The sequence below is a fragment of the Nuphar pumila genome, chromosome 4, assembly GCF_984573655.1.
Source record: "Nuphar pumila chromosome 4, dmNupPumi1.hap1.1, whole genome shotgun sequence".
In the NCBI taxonomy this organism is placed as follows: Eukaryota; Viridiplantae; Streptophyta; class Magnoliopsida; order Nymphaeales; family Nymphaeaceae; genus Nuphar; species Nuphar pumila.
This window is the reverse complement of record NC_143252.1, coordinates 11,634,404-11,658,425: the sequence shown is the minus strand read 5'-3', so window position 1 is coordinate 11,658,425 and position 24,022 is coordinate 11,634,404. Positions and strand designations below refer to the sequence as shown.

General features: G+C 36.4%; 1 protein-coding gene across 3 annotated transcripts in view; it reads left to right on the top strand.

The window, feature by feature from the left end:
- The window catches only part of LOC149839374 (ABC transporter B family member 25, mitochondrial-like), a 248,133-nt gene that overhangs the window by 191,900 nt on the left and 32,211 nt on the right, over positions 1-24,022 (top strand). For all 3 annotated transcript variants that reach the window (XM_090002513.1, XM_090002512.1, XM_090002511.1), the window contains exons 15-19: positions 1,326-1,406; positions 3,037-3,102; positions 3,185-3,277; positions 3,697-3,761; positions 19,448-19,583. In XM_090002513.1, coding sequence (XP_089858639.1) covers positions 1,326-1,406; positions 3,037-3,102; positions 3,185-3,277; positions 3,697-3,761; positions 19,448-19,583 — 441 coding nt within the window. The remainder of the gene's footprint in view (positions 1-1,325; positions 1,407-3,036; positions 3,103-3,184; positions 3,278-3,696; positions 3,762-19,447; positions 19,584-24,022) is intronic.

Here is a 24,022-nt window from a genome sequence, read left to right as displayed (position 1 = left end):
TAATCTATCCTATAAGTATGCAATAAGTATACTTACACTTACTAAATAGGTATACTTACACTTACTAAAATACATACCTTGACTAAGAGCAAAATACAAGCAATAGGTATATATTTAATATACCTCGAATACAAAACAAAAAGAAATCAATAAATATATATATAACACACGATGCCCATAAGTATACAAGAGTATATTTCGGTATAAACAAGACAAGTACATACTTTCTAACAGAATGGAGCACCTGGAGCATCAAAGAAATCATAGCAATATTCATAAAGAAAATTAGGTGAGGTACGTTTCATATTTCTTTGTTAGTAAGTTGTCACAATTGGTTGGTGCAGGATAACACGTTGACAGTAAAATCCATTTGTCATTTAAGCATGAGAACATGCTGCCTAATATGCACCTGGGCCACTACAGGGGACTATTTAGCTGGCACCTAGAAGTCCAAATTCACATTAATGGTTCATAATCTATGTCAAGGCTTCTTTGATTAATAGATATTTTCAAATTCCCCTATTTCGATACTTGAACCTCATAGGCCTTCAAACAAATCAAGCTGTCACTATAGGAAATTGCAGTATTGGTGTAATTTGCATGTTGGTGGTAGTCTTTATCACTATGATGGGTTTACAGTTCCAGAAGTGCATATTGTATGGATACAAATTGTTTTGTCTTGTTCGCTTTTCCTGTTGATACAAGGATGGGAAAGAGAGCAGTAGAGCAGGATTTCATTTAGTTCAGTTTGTAGAATGTATAATTCATGATTTGTTTAGTTTCAACCTCATTTTCTCTCAGTTAATTTTTCTCGTGAGTATACTCATATTTTCTTTCTTCATGAATAGTTTCTTTAAAGTTTGTTGTTGAACAATTCTTCACCCTTCTAGTGTATTTGATGGAAGATGTCCATGCTTGTTTTGTTTATTAGGATGCGGACCATTTGTGATGGCACTTTATACCTATTTGTCTGGGAAGAAAAAGTAGTCATATTTATTCTTTGTTCAGATTAAAGAAGTTTGCGGCTACTTTTTTATGTTATTAGAGGAAGTGATGGCGTTCTTTTAATTTTTGAATGATGCTTCTCTTGGATGTGATTAAATGATGAAAGCATCTGGAAGTTCATGAGAATCCGCTCTTCATGTTTGTTATATTCTCCAGATTTATCGTGTCTGTTTATTGTAATGAACTCATGGTAAATGTTAAGAGTTCCTTTGTTGCCTATGAATTTTGGGCTTCACAAGTTCTAACATCATGACATGATATGTGCCATGCGATATTTTGATGGAGACATTTGTTGACATTTTGAAACTCTTGTCTAACAGATAAGGCTAGATGGTCAGGACATACGAGATGTTACTCTTGAGAGTCTTCGACGGTCTATTGGTGTTGTACCACAGGATACTGTAAGTTTGGCCTGAACTAATAAGAAATAATTATTTTTTTGTGTTCTTAAATTGGTTTTCTTTGCAAACTTCGTAATATATCATTTCCTTTCCATTGTAGAAAAGATGTTAAGTGAAAGGACCTTGTAATAGGCCAGTTTGAACTCTGCATACCAGCCTTTTATGTATCTACTCATAAATTTGTGGTTTGATATGGAGTTGCCTATGTCTCATGTCGCTGTATTCATAAAAATTCTATTCCATTGATTTCAAGCCCTAAAAAAACTTGCTCACATGTCATAATCAGACAATCCAAGAGAAAGAGAGGCAGAACAAGAAGATGTAGGACTGGTTGGTTGACTCATTTTATTGCTTCTAGATGATTTCTATAAAATCAATCATGTAGACCATATCTGTATGGTCAGATTTCAAAGAAAAAATGAGAGTGCCCTCTCCCCGAAATGCTCCATATATACCTAATTTCTACGTAAGCCTTCCACACACACACACACATCAGCATCTATAGATGCTCCTCAAGCCACCCAATTTTTACCATGTCCTTGAAGCTCTAACTCCTGGCCGCTATACAGTCTGTTCAATGGTGTATCAAGCCTTCTTTACTGAATGTTATCAATTCTGATCTCCTTGTAAAGAATATATCTAATAATTAATAGTTTATGTGCATGAAGTTGATAGCAATAAGTAGGGAAATCATGTTTAAACAGAAACTAAATGGGAACAGTAAGTGGGACTAGGTTGTAACATCCTTGCATCATTGTACTCACAATGTCAAGCCTGTTTAAAATTGACATCTTGTTGTTCATGAAATAGATATATCAGGATGTTGTTGGAAAGAGATAAAAGGGGGAGGAAGGTCATTTACTATATTTAGGGAGATAAAGCAGCTCCTAGTATGGTTCAATATTTTCTGGGAGAGGAAAAATGGGGGCGGATAGTTCATATATATATGATGAGCTCTCCCTTGTAAATATTTATGTTCTACCTATACATTTGCATCGTATACAGCCTTACCTTTTCTACATATTACATATGCTAAAATTTGCTGGAAAGTGGAGTAATATTGCAATATCATATAAACATTCCATAATGTTGCAACCTGTCTTTCAGTATCCACACATAAGCTCATAAAAGCTCTTATCTTGTACCAAACATGAGGTCAGTTACCTAACATTTGTTAAAATCTGTGCAGTGACAGCTGTCACAGACTGTTTGATTTTCTGGAGATGCAGCACTATTTTATCCTGTCAAGAATAGGACAAAGATGAGAGCAAGAAACTGTCATAACAATAGCATGTGAAATGGATTAGCAATTTACATGCTGGGAGTGTTTTTTTATGTCAAAAGCATAAAGAGTGGTTGTTGCAATACGTAAGCATTATCCAATGCTTCAATAACTGAATATAGAAAAATGGCATGATAAAGTAGCTTATTTTAAATAAACAAAATCAGGTAGCTTTCTGTCCCATCATTTTGAAATATGATGATAAAAAACTACACAATTTGCCTTCAAAATTAGCATTGAGATATGCACCAAAATTTTCTGATCTAAAATTTGCACTGATTAAATGCACATTCTTGGTTTTAATTCGGTTTTAAAAGTAGCTGCATGTTTTTTGTCATCAATAAACAGGTATTATTCAATGATACTATATTCCATAACATACATTATGGTCGACTATCAGCAACTGAGGAGGAGGTCAGTTGAAAAAAATCTTTGTTTACTTTATCAAGTTTTTATTCTGTATTCTGGCTAAAGTATTAACTGTTTCTCTTATTAGGTCTATGATGCTGCTAGGCAGGCTGCCATACATGATCCTATCATGAATTTTCCAGATAAATATATGACCGTAGTTGGAGAACGCGGGCTTAAGGTAAAGATATCCTATGCCTCAGAAGCTGATTGTTGATTTCATCATTCTGCCCCCAAATAACTTGCAGATAAATCTGTCTTTCATTGTCAAAAATTGATGATTTATGAAATAAATGCAGCACAATCGGTAGAATATGGGATGTGCACCAAAGCTAGTTATCTAGCAGCAGTCTCATGCCAATGAATATTCCTTAGATGTTAATGATTGGTGAAAAAAAAGTTTGTGCAGCATATATTTTCATTGAAGCCACATTGTTTTATCCTACCCTTCGATAAAACAAGGACTTAACTTGACATCATTGTTATGTCTTCATTCTGATAGGAGCATGAGATCAGGATTTTCCCTTATCCATGTATCAAGCTTAACAAGGGCCTTTTCTTGTAATATCTAATAACATGCTGAGATGTGGTTTTGCACAGTTAAGTGGGGGTGAGAAGCAGCGTGTAGCTCTAGCTCGTGCATTTCTGAAGGCCCCACCCATCCTGTAAGACTTCACTTTTTCTTGTTTGTGTTGTCTATGATGTTTCTAACCCCTTAAGTCTGGCATGGAAACATTCTTCCCTCATTGAAATGATTCTTCCCATAACAAAAAAGTCAATTTTTTTGGCAACCTGGTCTAGTATTTTAGCTTGCTCTTGATCTGTTATCATGTTTTACTGCCAGGAAAATTTAGTATCCATTTATGTCTTCATCACTTAAGAGAATAAATGGCCTGTGGGAGTAACATAAAAGGAGTTAGGAAATAACTTGTACCTGAGATTCTTTATTGGAGCCCTGAGTAGTATTCTTCCAACCAAAGTAAGGCCTATTCAAGATTCAAATGCACATTAGGGTTTCACCAAGAGAGTCACCAAAGAGAGACGTGAAGAGGAACTTCATTAGCTTCATTAGAAAGAAAACTGAAAATATATGGTGGTCGACCCTCTTGAGAACACTAAAAGACAAACTCAGTTGACCCCATAACCGTTTAACAAATTACAACAGTACCCATAATAAACAATGTTATTTACATAAAAGAGGGGTAGCACTACAGACAAGTAATACATATGATACACAAACATATTACACTATTCAACACTTCCCCTCAATCTTGAGATGACGCTAAGGGAATCAACCCAAGTTTTAAAAGAAATAACTGAATGTGTAACAGAGCAAGACTTTAAAAGTATCTGCAATATGTTCCTTTGAGTTCACATGCTTCAAAGATATTACACCATCTTCATAAACCTTCCTGGTAAGTGACAATCTATCTCAATGTGCTTGGTCCTTTCATGAAATTCAGGATTCTTTGCAATATGGATAACACTCATATTGTCACAATATAAGGGAGTTTTATTACCCATAGAGACTCCAAGCTCACCTAACAACCATCTTATCCAAACCGCTTCTGCAGTAACTTGAGCCATTGCTCTATACTCAGCTTCCGTAGTAGATAATGTTGCCCTTTGCTGCTTTTAGCTTTTCCTAGAAACCAAGGAGGTTCCAAGAAAGATACAAAAAGCAAATTAATGCTAACTAGTTTGGAACCTTCTTACTCCCATATAGATATTGAATAGGAGGAACTATTTGTATGTCCGCTATAATTTTGAAAATGGCTATGTAAATGTCCTTCAAAAGTAAATAGATACATACAAAACATATAAAATGTAGTTAATCTTGTTGTGTAGCAAGCTATTGTTGCAAAAATCGGTGAATACAACCACTGCCACCGTTAAAATATCTCAATAAATACCGATATTTTAAGGTAGCCGATATTAAAGGTAATATCTCGCGATATTTTCAAAATATTGCCAAAAGACAAAATATTGTGATATTATCACGATAATATCGTGATATTTTTTGGAAAAACTCTATTTTTTAAAGTTTACATTTCCTATTTTTTTGTTTCTTTTATATTTTAAAACCTTTAAAACATGTTTCTTTATATTTTTGGAAGAAAAATAATGCAAAACTTATTATTTTCTTACTTTTTTTGTTATTAATATTTTTTTAAAATTTTTAAACTCCCAAGATATTCTCGAGATTTATCAACTTTTGAAAATCTTTTTGAGAAATACCCTCATCGAGAAATTACCTTTAACGATACATGTGACTATGAATACAACCAACTGCAGGTGAAAATTGGGTTGTAGATCATCAACCATAGCTTTCCTCAAAGAATTGAGTGAATGATAAACTTATCATATCTAAAAAGGTCCTTCTGTTGACTCGACATTCACACATCATTTGATGACCCAGATTCAAGATGGAACCACGTTGAAGTTACAGGGATCTTAGACCCTTCAAAATCTGCACCACAAAAGGCTTTAAGATCGGTGGAGGTGGATGATAAAAGGACATTTCATAGTGCATAATATCTCTCACAGCGAATTCGCCTAACAACAACCAACAAGATAATCAAATGTGTGAGCTCATAAACTGACTGACAACGTGTACAACATATGTGATATCTATCCTGAAAATAGTCAAGTAGATTAGTCTCCCAACTAATTGCTTGTCCATAATTAAATCTTTCAAAATCTCTCCATGAGTTTCCCTCAACTTTGCATTAGCTTCCATTGGAGTGGTCACTTTCTTGGCATCCACTACAAGTCTGTCTTTTACAACAAGCTTGTTAAATACTTATGTTGTAACAAATACATCCCCCTCCTAGAGTATGCAATGTCTATACCAACGAAATACTTCAAGATACCAAGGTCTTTCATTTCAAAAACATTGGCTAACCTCTTCTTGGTGTTTACCTTCTGCACATCATCAACACTAACAATCATATCATCAACATATAAAAGTAATATGCACTTGCCATGAAGAGATGGCATAAACAAAGCAGGGTCATGATAACTCTGCTCAAAACCAAGAGATATGACAGCAATGCTGAATTTTTCAAATCACATGTGGAGCCTGTTTAAGCCCATATAAGGCTCTCTGAAGACCTTGGAGGTAAGTCCATATAAGCTTCCTCCTCTAAGTCTCCACTTAAGAATGCATTCTTCACATCTAATTGACATAACTTCCATTGCCTGACCACAGGAACTGCAAGTAAAAGACTTATGGTTGTCATTATGAGCTACAGGCGCAAACATCTCAGTGAAGTCAATCTCAACCCGTTGGCTATAACCCTTTGCCACCAATCCACTTACAACCTACTACATTATTCTCAGGCGGAGGCTTTACTAGATCCCAAGCATGCATTCTGTCAAGTGCATTCAACTCTTCTGCCATAGCTTGCTGCCACTCCTTATGAGTAGCTTCTGCATAAGAACTGGGCTCAACATAAGAATGGATTAAAGCTGAAAATACACGATGTACGGGAGAAAAAGACTCATACAAAACAAAATGAGGAATATGAACTCTAGAACTCCTACGTACATGCAAAGGAGAGGATGAAGGCAAGGGAGATAACAAACAGGACTCCACACTTGTATGTTCAGGCTTAGCTAAAGAATGAAGGGGATAAGAATTGGCCTCTAGGTTCTCCTCTTCCTCCACTTCAAATTGGTCTAAAAATGGAATCTCAATAATATCCTTATTTTTTCGAGAACAAGTTTGTCCAGTCCTATTCTCTTTGATATTCACTTTCTCCCCCCGAACCTCGACATTCTTGTCACTTTCACTTGGTTCAACAAATAGTACAAAAAATAAAAGAACAATCTTATCTCCTTCCTCACTCTTCACTCTTGTATTTTTTTTTTGTATTATATGCTTTGCATCGATTTTTTCGAGAACAAGTTTGTCCAGTCCTATTCTCTTTGATATTCACTTTCTCCCCCCGAACCTCGACATTCTTGTCACTTTCACTTGGTTCAACAAATAGTACAAAAAATAAAAGAACAATCTTATCTCCTTCCTCACTCTTCACTCTTGTATTTTTTTTTTGTATTATATGCTTTGCATCGGCGGTGACCTTAATGGACATGTAGGCATTAGTAGGGATGGATTTGAGAATATCCATGGAGGCTATGGTATAGGAGAAAGAAATGAAAGTGGAGAAAGGATTTTAGATTTTTGTTTGTCCTATGATATGATCTTAGCAAACACTTGGTTTAGGAAGAGGGAGTCTCACCTAGTAACATTTAAAAGTGGGGTTAATACGAGTCAGATAGATTTTTTCTTACTTAGAAAGAGAGATAGGGGTTGTTGCATCGATTGTAAGGTTATACCAGGAGAAAGTGTAGCTACACAACATAGAGTCTTAATTTTAGATCTTAGAATTAGACAATGCCGCAAAAGGGATAGACATAGGATAGATCCTAGAATTAAGTGGTGGGCACTGAAAGGAGCTAAACAAGGAATGTTTGTAGAGCAGGTAGTTAAGGAAGTTGATTGGTGTCTCGAGGAGGATTCAGAATCAATGTGGAATAAGATAGCGGGTGGTATGAGAAAAGTAGCTAAGGAGGTATTGGGTGAGTCTAAAGGCGGTGCACCACTAGGTAAGGATACATCATGGTGGAACAAGGATGTCAAATTAGCTATTAAGGTTAAAAGAGAGTGTTATAGAAATCTAAGAGTCGTGATAATGAGAATTTGGAGAAGTATATGATAGCAAAGAAGGAAGCTAAAAAAGTTGTTCGAAACGTGAGGGCTAAGGTATATAAGGAGGTTTATGACAAGTTGGATACCAAAGAAGGCGAGAAGGATATTTATAGGCTTGCAAAGATGAGAGATAGGAAATCGAAGGATTTGGGTATGGTTAGATGTATCAAAGATGAAACGCAAAGGGTTTTAGTCAAAGATGAGGAGATTAAGGAGAGATGGAAAGATTATTTTGATAAGCTATTTAATGATAGTCATGCTCAAGATCTTGGAGACTTCTCCATTCCTTTTCATGAGATAAATCGTGACTTCATGCGCAAGATTCAAAAGAAAGAAATTGCAGAGGCTTTGAAGAAAATGAAATCAAGAAGGGCAGTTGGCCCAGATGGTATACCTATCGAGGCTTGGAAATGCTTGGGAGAGAAAGGTTTAGAATGGTTGACAAATCTTTTTAACTTGATTTGGCGAACAAATAAGATGCCTAATGAGTGGAGGAAGAGTACTTTGGTGCCTTTATATAAGAATAAGGGTGATATACAAGATTGCACAAACTATCGTGGTATAAAACTCATGAGTCATACTATGAAACTTTGGGAGAGGGTGATTGAGTCTAGGTTGAGGAAGGTTGTCATGATATCGGAGAATCAATTTGGTTTTATGCCTGGAAGATCAACTATGGAAGCTATACATCTTCTTAGACAACTTATTGAAAGATATAGAGAGAGGAACAAAGATTTGCATATGGTTTTTATTGATTTAGAGAAGGCATACGATAGAGTACCTAGGGACGTTCTCTGGTGGACAATGATGAAGAAAGGTGTTTCTCTCAAGTACATTAGTATAATTAAAGATATGTATGAAGGAGTAGTAACCAATGTCCGCACTTGTGGAGGGGTGACAACCAATTTTCCGATAACGGTTGGGTTACATCAAGGATCTGCTTTAAGCCCTTTCCTATTTGCGATAGTGATGGATGAGCTTACGAGATCAATTCAAGAAAATGTACCGTGGTGTATGTTGTTTGCTGATGATATTGTTTTGATTGATGAGTCTAGAGCTGGGGTTAATGCTAAGTTAGAATTATGGAGACAGACATTGGAAGCTAGAGGTTTTAAGTTGAGTAAGAGTAAGACTGAATATATGGAATGTCGGTTTAGTAAGCAACGAAGTAGTGATGGGAGTGTAGTGAAGCTTGGTGAGCAAGATATACCGGTGAATGATTATTTCAAATATTTGGGATCCATCATTCAAAAGTATGGAGAAATTGATGGAGATGTAAATCATAGGATAAAGGTTGGGTGGATGAAATGGAAAAGTGCTACTGGAGTGCTGTGCGATCGTAGAATGCCATTGCGGTTGAAGGGAAAGTTTTATAGGACGACTATTAGACCCGCTTTACTATATGGTACGGAATGTTGGGCTGCCAAGAGACATCATATTCAAAAAATGAGTGTAGCTGAGATGCGGATGCTTAGATGGATGTGTGGAAATACAATAAAAGATAAGATTCGGAACGAAGAGATACGTAAGAAGGTAGGTGTTGCACCCATTGAAAATAAGATGCGAGAGAATCGTTTACGGTGGTTTGGACATATTCGGCGAAGGCCTAATGATGCTCCAGTTAGAAGGTTGGAGAAATGGGAAAATATATTAGTTAAAAGAGGTCGGGGTGATCTGAATTTGAGAGGGATTCAAATCTGATTTTCATTTCATCCATGATTCTCAAGCCAAAGACAAGGCCTCTATATATAGGCCAATGAGGGGCATATAATGCCTTACACAAATTACAAAACAATTACTTAATAAAAACCTAATTCTATATAAAACCTAAAATGACTAAGGCTAATTCTAGTTAAACTTATTTTGACTAGCCTATTTCAGGATCCTCCAAAAATAGACTAGTCTTTGGTCTTCCACTCCATTCTTAGATCCTTAATAAAGTTCATCTGGCACACCTCCTTAGAGAGCTCCAAAAATAGGGGAGGATGCCCCCTAGGGTGGGTCTTCAAGAATTGGATCCGGGTCATCCACAATTGGGTCCCCATCGTTCATTTAGGTGCAAACCTTGAAACATCATTTTGGTGATAAAATTCATCACTAAAGTCAAATATGCTTTATTTTGAACTAGAAACTCCCATGTTTTGTAGGGCAATCAAAAGATCCAGTTCCCAGCACTCCTGCTGGTCAGAATTGGGGTTTCTACATGCTCGAGCTGATTTAAGTCTTATCATTAAGCTTGAGTTGAAACATAAGTTGTGCTTTGATGGCGCCAATACCAATTGAAGCTTTAACTGTGCTGAGCAACTCACTTATTGCATAGACCTAGATCAAGTGAAGGTTCTTGTTAAGTGCTTTAAAGGTAGATTCAGTCTAGATTCATTAAGGAACCATGAGTAGTTTTGTTGTTTTTCTTGTCAACTGCTTTTCAAAAGGCTTAACTTGTCTTTTCTTTTCCGAAAAAAAATGGATTGCTTATCAAAGGGGGAGAAATCCAAGTTGAGGTATCATTTCATAGCAATGGAATTGTAGCTGGCTATGATACTGCAAAACAACAGTTCAGCTGCCGTACCCGTGTTGATGCATGGGTGCGGGTATCGGGTGCAGTGCGGCTATGCTGAACCATGTCGGGTCAGGTCTAATGCAGACCTGAACCTCAGAAAAGGAAAAGAAAAACAAAATCACCCCCATCCTGAAACTCTCGACTCTCTTCTCTATCTCTTCATGGTCTCGCTCCCGAAACCCTCGACTCTCTCTCTCCCTAGTCTCGCTCTTTCTCATCTCCCCCCCCCCCCCCCTCCTCCCCCCTTTGTTTCCCCCTTCTCTTTGTCCCTCTCTCGGGGTATAACATGACAAGTTCAAAAAACGTGGGTATGGGGACACAGCTATATATATATATATAAGAAAAAAATAAAAACATTTTAAATGTAGAAGAAGAAGATGGGGTAAAATGATCCTTTTTTTTTAAATAAGAGGGTGTTTTAAAAATATGTGTGAAAAAATATAAATGTAATCTTTTGGTTATTTTTAAATAAAAGAGTAAGAAGCTGATATTATGAATACAAAAAATGAGTAAAAAGAAAATTTTTGAAGAATATGAAGATTGGCAGGGGGCACAATGAATTTTTTAATTTCATTGAGGAGAAAAGGGGGTGGGAAGGGCACCAACTCTCTCTCATCATCTCTCTGGCTCCGCAAGGAAGACATCAATGGAGGAGGCAGAGGCAGCAGGTACAGGCCATTCCTCTCTCTCTCTCTCTCTCTCTCTCTCTCTCTCTCTCTCTCTCTCTCTCTTTTCCCCCTCTCCCAACCCCCCTGGTTTACCCCTCTCTCTCAAGTGACTTGCACCATACCCGTTCCCGCACCCATACCCAGGTGACATAGGTAGCTGGTAGTTTGGAATATGCTTAAGCAAAAAACTCTTAGGCCTATATGGCATCTTAGTAGAGTTTTTCAAGCTTTCCTAGAAAGACTGCAAAAGAAAGTGTTGTGGACATCCTTGTGAAGTTCTATGATTTTGGGATGCTGTCAAAAGAGATATGTATATGTAGGTCTTCATTGATATGGAAGAATGATGATATAGTCAAGTTTAGGCCGACATCTCTCTTGGGAAGTGTTTTCAACTATGTTACATGGATATGGCTGCAGATATGTGGATATGACCTTTTTTATGAAGTTTCAATATGACTAATACATAAGGGGACATGGTACAGGGCCAATAGGTTTTCAAAATTGTTATCCATACTTTAGGGAAAGTTTGTTTTTCTTTCTATAATCTCTCTAAATCAGCATGCCTTCATCCTTCGGATGTATGCAGTATCTTGCCTTCATTGTTGGTGGATAATCTACCAATTGGGATTGGAAATCTCAGTTGGAAAGCAGCTCTGGCATCTAGAAGTGCTTGGTGTATTCCTGGCTGAGAGCTAACCATTCATTCTAGCAAAATTTAAAGACATCTTAGTTGCTAATAATTGGCTGAAAAAAGATGTGTGGACATTACATTAAAATCTTTGGAGGAAATTGAGGAACGGGTGGTGTTATTGCAGGGCAAACAACCAGCGAAAGTGAAGATAGTATTGTATGGAGGTATTTGGAATCGGTAAATTTTTAAGTCTTGTTATTTATCTTTTATTATATCTATAGAGTGTGTTGTCCCTAAAAGAACTAATTGGGGCCCAATGCCTAATCCTAAGGTGAGTGACTTGCTTGAGTGTTCTTGGTGGACAAAGTGCCTTCTCATTGCCTGCTTAAGCGAAGAGGCTTTTGCTTAGTGAGCTATTTCTCCATGTGTATGGCAGAGGAGCGTCTATTCTCATCTTGTTCATTCTTTCATAGGCTGTTGATATTGACTTGGTTGGAATGGAAATTCTTCTTGCTTCATGGGTAACGAGTAAGAGAAAGATGTGATATCAGATCTGAAAATGGTAGCTTTTTATTACCTGTTGAATAATATGGCAGGTAAGAAATAGGATTCTTAACAAAAAGATGGAAGATACTCAAATAATTATCCAAAGTATTCTGTGTTCTGTCTTTCTGCTTGCTAGAGATAAGTATGAGGGTTCAGATAGTAGCTGGTTGGAAAGTGGCAAATCATGACATTGTATTAAGTTATTTTGGTTTGTTTTTGTAAGGAAATAGAACTTCAAACGGAACTCCAAAAGCAAGCTCACAAAAGATCTCTTTCAATGAACACAAAGGTTCATTCAATACACTCACAAGAGCAAAAAATACTCAAAAGAGTATATACACGAAGAGGAAAAAGAAAATATCTCATTCAAGTGGGGAAAACCCACACTAAAAGTAAATTACAAATGCATGGGGGTATAGCCTCATATTTATACAAGGAGGGAGCTAGAAAGAGTCGTTGGACTCTCCAACGGCTGTAATAGAGCCGTTGGAGTGTCCAACGACTCGTACTTTGGACTTTGCTTTTTGACTTAGTCAAAAAGCAAAGTCTAAAAAGTGTCCAAAATGCTTTTGTTTTTTGCTTTTTGACTTGGTAAAAAAGCATAAGCTTACAATAGTCTAAAAAGTAAAAAATAAAACTAACAAGCTATTTTATTGTAACTTAACTAAAAAAAATAAAAGATTACATATGATGGGGTATTTACATATGAGATTGTCTATGAGATTACAACTTTTAACACTCCCTCTTAACTTACAGTTGAACAACCGAAAGTTTGTCCAAAAAAAAATGGAACCGAGGAGCAGCAAGAGGTTTGGTAAAGAAATCCGCCAGTTGATATTCTGAGAAAACTTATGGAAGCTCAATGATGCCTTGTAGAAATTCTTCACGCACGTAGTGGCATTCCATTTTAATATGTTTAGTCCATTCGTGAAATGTCCGATTGCTGGCAATGTAAATTAAACTTTTATTGTCACAGCATAGTCGTGATGCTTTTGTGCTCCCAACACCTATATCTTGAAGGAGTCGCCTCAACCCGACTACTTTCATGGTGGTTGGAGCCATGACTCTGTACTCGGCTTCAGTTGACAAAAAAAAAGACTTTTTGTTGTTGCTTACATCTCTAAGAAATCAATGATTCTTCTAAAAACACACAAAGCCCAATAGTTGAATGTCGATCATTTGGATCATCTCCCCAATCTGTATCAGTATAAGCAGTTAGTTCTAATGAGGAAGAAGTAGACAAAAACAATCCTCTAAAAATGAAAGTTTTAATATATCTAATAATGCGTAACACGACTCCCATATGAACAGAGGTGGGAGCATGCTGGAATTGACTTGTTGTATGAACAACACGTGCAATGTCAGGTTTTGTGATAAGACAATGCCCCCAACAAGCTCTCTGTAAGGTGTTGGGTTGTCAAGAGGTTCTTCATCGTCAATTTTCATTTTGATGTTTACAACTTCAGGAGTATCAACATGTTTGTCATCTGTGATTCCTGACCTGTCAATAATGTTAAGAGCAAATTTAGATTGAGTTAGTAAATAACCTCTAGGAGAATAAGTTACTTCAATACCAAGATTTTTTTTAAAAAAACCTAAATTACTCATTTCAAAATTGGTTTTGAGAAACTTTTTGATATTGTCAACTCCCTGTTTATCACTTCCTGTGATGATCATGTCGTCCACATAGAGAAGAAGAATAATGATCACTGCATTAGATTTCTTAATAAACAAAGTTGTGTCAGTAAGACAAAATTGAAAGCCAAAATCAAGCATAACCTTACTGAATCTATCATACCAAGCCTTTAGGGCTTGCTTAAGGCCATATAAGGCCTTATGTAAGCGAAGGGCTTTGCCTTGAGAAATTTCAATGTCAGGAGGTGGTTCCATATACACTTCTTTGACTAGACTTCTATTGAGAAATGCATTCTTGACATCCATTTGAAAGATGTCATTTCTTTATAGAGGCAAGGGCTATTAGAGTTCTTATAGTGGTCATTCTAGCGACTGGTGCAAATATTTCTTCGTAATCTATCTCATATTTTTAGGAATAGCCTTTGGCGACTAGTCGAGCTTTAAAACGTTATATACCCATCGACATCCTATGGGCCTTTTCCCAGGTGGAATGTCTTGAATAGTCTACGTGTTTGCCTTTCCCAAGGCATTTAACTCGGTTCTCATGGCTTCCACCCATTCTAAATGTTCTTTTGCTATATTATAGTTTGAAGGTTCTATATAGGAGTGTAATAGGGCAATATATGCTTGATGTTTTGGTGAAAAAGATTCATAGGATACAAATTTTTTGGGTACTTTTGACACTCTAGATGATTTTTTGGTTCTTATTTGATCTTGTGCTTCAATATATTTTTTCAGAGCACAAGGTTGCTCTAGATCTCCTCGCCTGGAGTATTGAATGCAGTCTGGATGAGATGATTCAATGTTGATTATACTATTTTGATCTTCTTGATCAACTTCTTCTTTAATTTCTGGAACTAGGTCCAACAAGAAGTATTCATCAACCTCTTCAGAGTTTTTAGTTTCAAAGAAACTTTCATTTTCTAAGAAGGATACATTTCATGACACATATAACCTTCTAGTTCTGAGATCAAGACATCTATAGCCTTTTTGATTGCTTGCATAACCATGGAATGCACAAGGAATGGCTCGAAGGGAAAGCTTGTCATTTTTGTTGGAGAAAACAAAACATTTACAATCAAATACTCAATCGCGAATAATTTGGGATTTGTTTAAAAAGTTTTTCAACAGGTGATACATTTTTTAACAAAGACGATGACATTCTATTAATGAGATATACTGCGGTTAGGGTGGCTTCGGCCCATTTTTTTTTTGAAACTTGATGAGTAATGAGTAGAGTTCTTGTTGTTTCTATAATGTGTCTATTTTCGCTCGGCTAAACCATTTTGCTGTAGGGTATATGGACATGACTTTTAATGTAAAATACCATGTAGATTCAAATAATCATTAAATTATTTTGATAAATACTCTCCTTCTGAATCAATGCAAAATATAGAGATATCATTCTTAAATTGGTTCTTAACCAGTTTATGAAACATTTGAAAATGTAAAAATACTTCGGATCAGTGTTATTAAAAATGTGTCTCAAGGCGCAAAAAGCACGCCTCGCCTCAAGGTGAGGGGCTTTGTGCCTTGAGGCGTAGGCATAAGGCGCAAAAGCTCTGAGGTGCATGCCTCATACGCCTTGAGGCACACGCCTCAGGGCGAGGCGCGCCTCGAGGTGAGGCGTACGTGCCTCACCTTGTTTTGGTCAAATGGGGTCGCTATCCAAATCTACTGCATCAGTGAGCTCCGAAACATCGACACCATAGGAAACATTGGCAATGGCCTCATCGTTCCGAGTTTAGAGAACGATGACCTGGCTGTTCCTGCTGCTGAGATTATGCAAATGGATCGTTCGATGGTTGTCAACAACAAAAACCCGAGCGAGCGGCCCCAGATTTAGAATCCATTGCAGGTCATGGTGGCACCCCCAATTAATCAAGAGGATGGAGATGGGTTGATCATCAGATCAGGTCTAATCCATAAGAAACCAGGTCGCAAACATAAGCCAAAAAAAAAATTCTTTGCAAAGGCAAAAACTCTGAATTAGGCTCCACAACTCATCATCTAGACGAACCGACGTACCTTGAAATCTGAAGAAGGGTTTTTGGGAGAAGGAAATGATTTTTTGGTTCTTCCGCTGTAGAAGAATGGCGAGTAGCCGAGACCCAAAGAGAGAGAGAGAGAGAGAGAGAGAGATTTTATTTGGATTTTGATAACACTTATGCTTCGGTTTTGCATCATTTAACTTCATTACTTGTTGAAATTGGATTGAACACAGAAGGGGCCCATTGCTTTCTCTACTACATATGGCTATTCTCTGGATATTTTTTTTAGCTCTGGTTTTTTTTTCCTGCAAATGCAGCAAGAGATCAATCTAATTGAAGAGAATTTTGGTTTCTAATGTATGAAAAACAACATAAATAAGATCTCATGCTGTGAGAGAATTTTGGTTTCTTAGATACTTGATTAGATCAAGTTGTTGCATTAATGTTACTTTTACATGTTAATCTCATATTTTTTCAGTATTTAATTGAGTTTTTTTATTTCTTGTTGGTTGTTGCTTCATCAATAAAGAATTTATTATTTATTTATAATTTTAGATATGTTTTATAGTTTTTTTTTAAGTTTTCAAAAAAAAAATTGAGGCTTACGCTTTACACCTCGAGGCTTATGCTTCGCCTCAGATTTTGGTGGGGCGCCTCGCTACGCCTCAACGCTTTTTACAATACTGCTTCAAATTTATGTTTGAGAAAATAAATCCAAGTATGTCTTGTAAAATCATCTACAAAAATGACGTAGTATGAAAAACCTCCTTCTGATATGACAGGTGCAGGATCTTATACATCCGAATGTACTAACTCAAGAGGTCGAGATGAGATAAAATTTCTTTCTTGAAAGGGTAATCTCTTCATTTTTTCAAGAATACATTTTTCACATTTAAATGTCTTAGAATTACAAAAGTTTTTCATATTTGGAAAAAGATGAATCTTGGATATGTTAGGATGACCAAGTCTCCTGTGCCATAAATCCAAGTCCATTTTCTGAACATTACAACAAAACGTATTCTTGGGGATTTCAAAAAAATCTATGTAGTATAGGCTTTCTTCTCTATGGCCTTCCACAATCAGCTTCCCTGACTGGTGATCCTGCACTTGGCTACCATGAGAAGAGAAGGAAACGTCACATCTATGGTAAGATAACTAAGAAACAGATAAGAAATTGAGATTTAATTTTGGAATATATCTAATTTGAGGAGTATGAAATCCTTTTAAATTTTGAGAATTTTTTTCAAAATTTCCTATTACTTTAATTGCTAGTGATGTTTCATCAGCAGTAAAAACGTTAGACCCATTTGAGTTATGACATTCAAATAACATTTCAATATTCGGAGTCATATGAAAGGAAGCACCTGAGTCAAGAAGTCATAGAGTTTTACCTGGATCGGAGGTACTAATGGAAGAGACTGCAGCTCCCGTAGATGAAGATGCTTCCTTGAGAAGAGGTCCAAGAGCTTTCATCAATTGTGTCAGAGACATGCTTCCAATGGAAGACTCGTTCGCTTCTTGTGGTGGTCTGACGGAGGCGACCTTTTTCTTATAGGATCTCTTTAGTTTTGGACAATGGGTTTTTACATGTCAAGGTTCATGGCAGTAGTAGCAAATGATTTTTCTTCTCTCAAAATCATTTTCTTGTTTTTCATCATTTTTCCTTCTATAGTGAGGCGGTTTGTAAGTCCTGGCATAGTTTCCTGGTTTTGAGACGGCTAAAACTGAGTCGTCATCCTTCTTGGAGACTCTACTTTTGAGTCTATTTTCTTTCATACTTAACTCCTCTAATGTGTCTTCTATTGAAGGCACTTTTCCACGATGAAGAAGGATAGACTTAGTGGATTCAAATTTCGATCTCAATCCACTAATGAAATGGAAAAAATGCTCTGCATTGATTTGATTTTGGCGGAGTTCAATATCTTGTGGACAATGCCACTTCGGTTCAAGAAGAGCTAATTCTTCCCATAATTCCGACAAACCATTATAATACTCCCTAATGCTCGTCTCCTTGAGTCATATTTCTTACTTTAATTTGAACATTGCACACATGTGCAATATCCTTAAGAGAATACATTCTCATGCTTCATTTGCATGCTCAAATTTGCTAAACTTGATTATTTCTTTATATCAACACTTGAAATAAGCCAAGACATGATCTTGGCATGTCCCATACGCCACTCTTTCCACTTTTTATCATAAGTGGATATGACCTTAACTCTTTCTACCTCTGTGAGAGGTATTTCCTTTTTTCCTTCATCCTTCGTAAGAATTAGAGTAGGTTACTTATCGGTTCCATCTACTAATCCCCATAAACCCTTCCCCCATATAAGATGCTTCATGATTGAAGCCCATGTGACATAGTTTGAATCATTTAGTTTGATGAGCTTAATGGTGACATTATCATCGTCATCCATTTTACAATATTTGGGAAGAAGAGGTAAAAGAGGAAATAGAAAAAGATAGAAGGATACTCTACCACAAATGGTGAGTACAAATATTTCTTCAAGCTTTTTACGCCTCTACACGATCACCACTTCAAGGGAGATCACTTTCTTGCAAGAAACTTGTGTGGCACGTTTCCCAATGTATCAAAAAAGAACTTGCTTCAACCTTGCTTTGATACCATGTAAGAAAATAGAACTTCAAACTGAACTCCAAAAGCAAGCTCACAAAAGACCTCTTTCAAATTTTCAATGAACACAAAGGTTCATTCAATACACTCACAAGAGCAAAAAATACTCAAAAGAGTATATACACCAAGAGGAAAAAGAAAATATCTCATTCAAGTGGGGAAAACCCACACCAAAAGTAAATTACAAATGCATGGGGTATAGCCTCATATTTATACAAGGAGGGAGCTAGAAAGAGTCGTTGGACACTGTCCAACGACTCTTACTTTGGACTTTGCTTTTTGACTTAGTCAAAAAGCAAAAGTCTAAAAAGTGTCCAAAATGCTTTTGCTTTTTGCTTTTTGCTTTTTGACTTGGTCAAAAAGCATAAGCTTACAATAGTTCAAAAAGTAAAAAATAAAACTAACTAGCTATCCTATTGTAACTAAACTAAAAAAAATAAAAGATTACATATGATGGGGTATTTACATATGAGATTGTCTATGAGATTACAACTTTTAACAGTTTTGTTCTTATTTGTTGCATTCTAGATCTGTGTACTTGCTTGTTGTGACCTCTGGTTGCCTTATGTTTCACTGAAAATTCCCTCGCAAAAACAAAATGTCCTTGTATAATTACACTTTTCTGATTAATAAATTCCTGCTTTCCTGATGAATTTTTTTTGTTTGAATTTTTGCAAATTTTACCATCATTGCATATTGGTTTTCTCTTGCAAGTTGTTTTAGGTAATCTTGGCAGCTCAGTGAGTACAATTTACATAGAATTCTTGTTCAACTTTTTTGCAACTATTTTATGCTTACTACATATCATTTTTCTCCTGATAGTTATCTCATTTGTATGATTTACATAACTGCAATATGCTTGATTAAATTTAGTGGAAATGAATAATTGCCACATTAAACAATTTTTGGCTTGCTATAATGTCTTAAGATTGCAGACTTATAATGTCATTGTTGTTTGCTGTTTTGCTTAGGTTATGTGACGAAGCAACCAGTGCTCTAGACAGCACAACAGAGGCTGAAATATTGAATGCATTAAAATCTTTAGCTTCCAACCGGACTGCCATCTTCGTTGCACATAGACTAACAACTGCAATGCAATGCAATGAGGTAAGCAATTAGTTTTGCAGAACTATGAAACAACAGTTGTCTTTCAGTAAAACTATTAGCATTCGTGATACTGCCATTATGTTCATATGAGGCTCAAGTAACCACAATTAGGAACTGATAAAATTCACTCTCATACACAAGAATAAGCAAAGAAGGGAGAATACGTGAGAGCTGCTGCAGAATCCTCGATAGCCGACTGTGGTATTGGGATTCCCATTAAATACATGCTGTTATAATTACTAGGGTACGAAAATACCCATCACACAACAAAGGTAATTTACAATATGCCATTAATGCCTTTAATGAGCATGTGCTTAAATATGTAATTAGATGAACCTGAATTGGGTTTGAATAAGATCCAAACCCAGTTGTGAATACACGCTTCTTTTCATCCTCCCTCAAGTTGTACATGGTTTTGAACCATGAACAACTTGCCTTTCAACATCTAGAATCTGTCCTTGATGAGCCCTTTGGTAAACAAGTCAGCAACTTGATCAGCAGTTCAAACAAATTCTGGTTCAATTTCCTTCTCTTCGACTTTCTGTCTTACAAAATGTTGATCAATTTCAATATGCTTGGCACGACTGTGGTAGATAGGATTGAATGGCATGTTGATGGCACTTTGATTGTCGCATAAGAGAATACATTTAGATATCGATTCTCCTACTTCTGTCAACAGATGTCTGATCCATGTTACTTCAGCTGTAACAGCTGCCATTGATCTATATTCAGCTTTTGTGCTCGACCTGGCAATAGCTCTTTGTTTTCTACTGCTCTAAGAGACAAGATTTAGGCCAACGAAAACACAGTATCCTGAGACTGACCTACGCTCATCTGGATCTCCTACCCGGTCTGCATCTGTATAAACAAGGAGTTCATGCATGTGATGTTCACTGGGGTTCGTTATATTTTTTCACATTTATTGATGATTGCATAAGATATACTTGACTATATTTCATGAGAAGTAGAAGTGAACTCTTTGATATTTTTAAAAGGTTTTGTATCACGATTGAAACTTTGTTCTTAGCTAAGATTAAGACTCTTTGAATTGACTTTGATGGTGAATATGTCAGTTTTGTATTTGAAAAGTTCTTGTAGAGAAAAAGAATAGACCGTCAAAATCTTGTCCTTATACTCTTGAGCATAACAGAGTGTTTGAAAGGAATAATAGACATATTTTAGAGACAACAAAAAACTCCTCTTTGGTGATTGTGTGCCAAAATCTTGTTAGGCTGTCGTTGGCTGTCTATGAGATAAACTGTATGCCATCAAGTGTTCTTAATGGTACATCTCTTTTTCAGAAGTTATATGGAATGGTTCCAAATTATAGAATGATGAAGGTGTTTGGGTATACTTGTTTTGTGCTTCTACCTGATAGATATGAAGACAAGTTGTCTCACAAAATTGTTAAATCTTGATTTGTCTTTGTAGTATTATTAACATGTGGAAGTTCCGGGGGAGCATGTCCATTTGATAGACAATAGGTTTAGACCATAGTCACCTGTATCGTTAAAGGTAATTTCTTGAAGAGATTTTCAAAAGTTGATAAATCTCGAGAAAATCTCGGGAGTTTAAAAAGTTGAAAAAATATAAATAAAAACAAAAAAACTAAGAAAATAATAAGTTTTGCATTAATTTTCTTTCAAAAATATAAAGAAACATGTTTTAAAGGTTTTGAAATAAAAAAAAGAAACAAAAAATAGGAAATGCAAACTTTTAAAAAAAATCTCAAAAACTATTATTGGCTACTTTGAAATAGCCGATAATATCACGATATTTTCAAAATATCGACGATATTGGTGAATGTGGTTTAGACATACCTTTTCTAAAAGACATGAAAATATTGTTGAGATCCATTATTGGATCAAGTGGAAGCGGAGGAATTAGAAAATATAGAGGCCAATCTTGATCCAATTTATTCTTTAGTTGAACAAGCTTGGAGTTGCCTTCTACTTTGTTCTCTCCTTTGTCCCCTCCTCAAGTACACCGAAGTTCTAGAATATCTATTCCTTCTCGTTTTGTGTCTTACGAGTATTTCTCTCCTAGACATCATCCATTTTTGGCATTGATTCATTCTTATATTGAGCATGAGTCGTATTCAAAGGCAACTTTGAAAGAGCGACAACAAGCAATGGTTGAGAAGATGAATGTGCAGGAAAGGATGTATACATGGGAGTTGGTAAAGCTTCCACCTAAAAAGAATATTGTTGGGAGTTAGTGGGTTTATAAGATCAAGACAAGGGCAGATGGATCAGTTGAGAGATACAAGGTGAGATTAGTGGCAAAGGGCTACAAGGGCTATAGTCAACAATTTGAAATTTATTTTGCAAAAACCTTTGCACCACTGGCTCATATGATAACTATAAGGACTTTGCTGGTAGTAGCTGCAGTGGGACAATGGAACTTGTGGCAATTAGATGTTAAGAATGCCTTCTTGAATGGTGATCTAGATGAGGAGGTTTATAGGGAGTTGCCGCAAGGGTACTCATATACCTGAGGGTAGAGTTTGCAAGTTAAAAGAGCTTTGTATGGACTCAAACAGGCACCTCAGGCCTGACTTGAAAAATTCAGTTATGTTGTTAGATCTCTTGGTTTTGAGCAAAGTTATTGTGGTCCAACCTTGTTTGTGTCATTCTTCATTCAAGAGAGGTGCATATTACTCACACATGTTGATGATATGATTATTACAGAAGATGATTTGCAGAAGGTGGATGATACCAAGAAGAAACTTGCTACTATTTTTTAATTGACGGATCTGGGAAATCTGAGGTATTTCCTTGGTTTAGAGATTGTATACTTGAAGAGGGTAAAACAAGTCCAAGGTCTTGAATGTTTGGGTTAACGAAGATGGGTATAAGATAGTTTTTGGATCTGGTTATTGGAGTTTGGATCCTGACAAGATTTGGGTATAGATGGGTTTTGGAGTTCACTTTGGATAGGGTCAATTGGGTTTGGGTTTAAGTCTAAATTAGGTTTATTTTGGTGGGTCTTTGGGGCCTAAGTTGGGTTCAAGTAGATCCAATAAAATAGGTTTGGGTCCATTAAGTGGTTTTGGATCTAAATCATTTTTAATTGGATATGGGGTTTGAGTAGGTTCCGAAAGCGATTCAGATGTAGGCTTTTGGATGGGTACTAATGGAGGTTTACTTGGACTGGGTTTGAATAGAGGTTTTGGACTGGGTTGTAAGTGTGTTTCAACTATTTGGGCCTGTATAGGTTTAGGGACATGGAAGGGTTTTTCTCTTTCTTTCTCCAACCCTGCGTCAAGATTCAGGGCATGCTGAATTGCTTGCTCCAAAGACAGAAATTTGATATAAACCACTTTACAACAAATGCAAGGGCAATGTAACGACCCCAATTCATACCTTTGAAAAATGCAGAATTTTTTTTTCTAAGAGTTGCGGAAAACCTCCCAGAGACCTGGGGTCCTTACAGTTCCAATTTCAGTTGGATAACTACACACCACAACCAAACTTACATTTATCATCCATAATCAACCAACTAAACTCTTTTGTTAATGAATCAATAAGAGTCCCATACTCAATGTCAAAAGTGAAATAACAACTTGCAGTAAATCAGAAGAACTAAAAGAAAATAACAGTAGAGCCACTCTGTCCGTAAGTGAAGTCGTCTGAAACAATTGCAACCCCCGTATCCCCTCAGAAGCAAGTCGATTTCACTGATCCCCTGCGTCTGGGAAAAACCAATAAAGGAAGAGGGTCAGAAATCCGAAGAATTCTGCGTACAGGTTTCCCTAATGAATCAAATAAGAAAAAGAACATAAATACGATCCATGTAATATTTTAGAAGGATACAATTATAACCAAATTATAAGGCAATTAACCATTCATGCAAAATAAGATAAACATTAAGCATGAAGGAACACTAAGTAACAGTGATTATAATTTAATCAATAAGGGCATTTGAATGCAAAAGAGATCAATATCATGCAATGATCAATATATAACAACCAAGTGAACAGGTAAACATGCATGAACTAATGCATAGCAAGAATATGCATGATTTATGTGCAATGCATGAACCCTTATTATCTTTCAGTTAAGCTCCCATCTTTCCATATGCATGTCCTATTAAATGCACACAATCTTTAAATTCCTCTTTTTAATTTATCATTGCTCGTGGATACACCAAACGGGTACAGTCCCCGAGGTCAAGTAGGGTTCCCGGGGTAGCTTCACACACAATTTGTATTTTATTATCGGGTTCCAAACTTAGCCCTCGACCGATATCAGAAAATAGCACCATCCATCGGAACCTTGGAAAACAACATTCAAAGTCGGGGACACTATGGAAAACAGCATCCACTGGCGCCACTTTATTGGTATACCAAAATAACAACAGCTGTGTCAAAACACACCACCCCCAGGAAAAGTGGCGGACTCTCCCTAAAACCGTGGCCAGGAGAAGAACCTCAATAT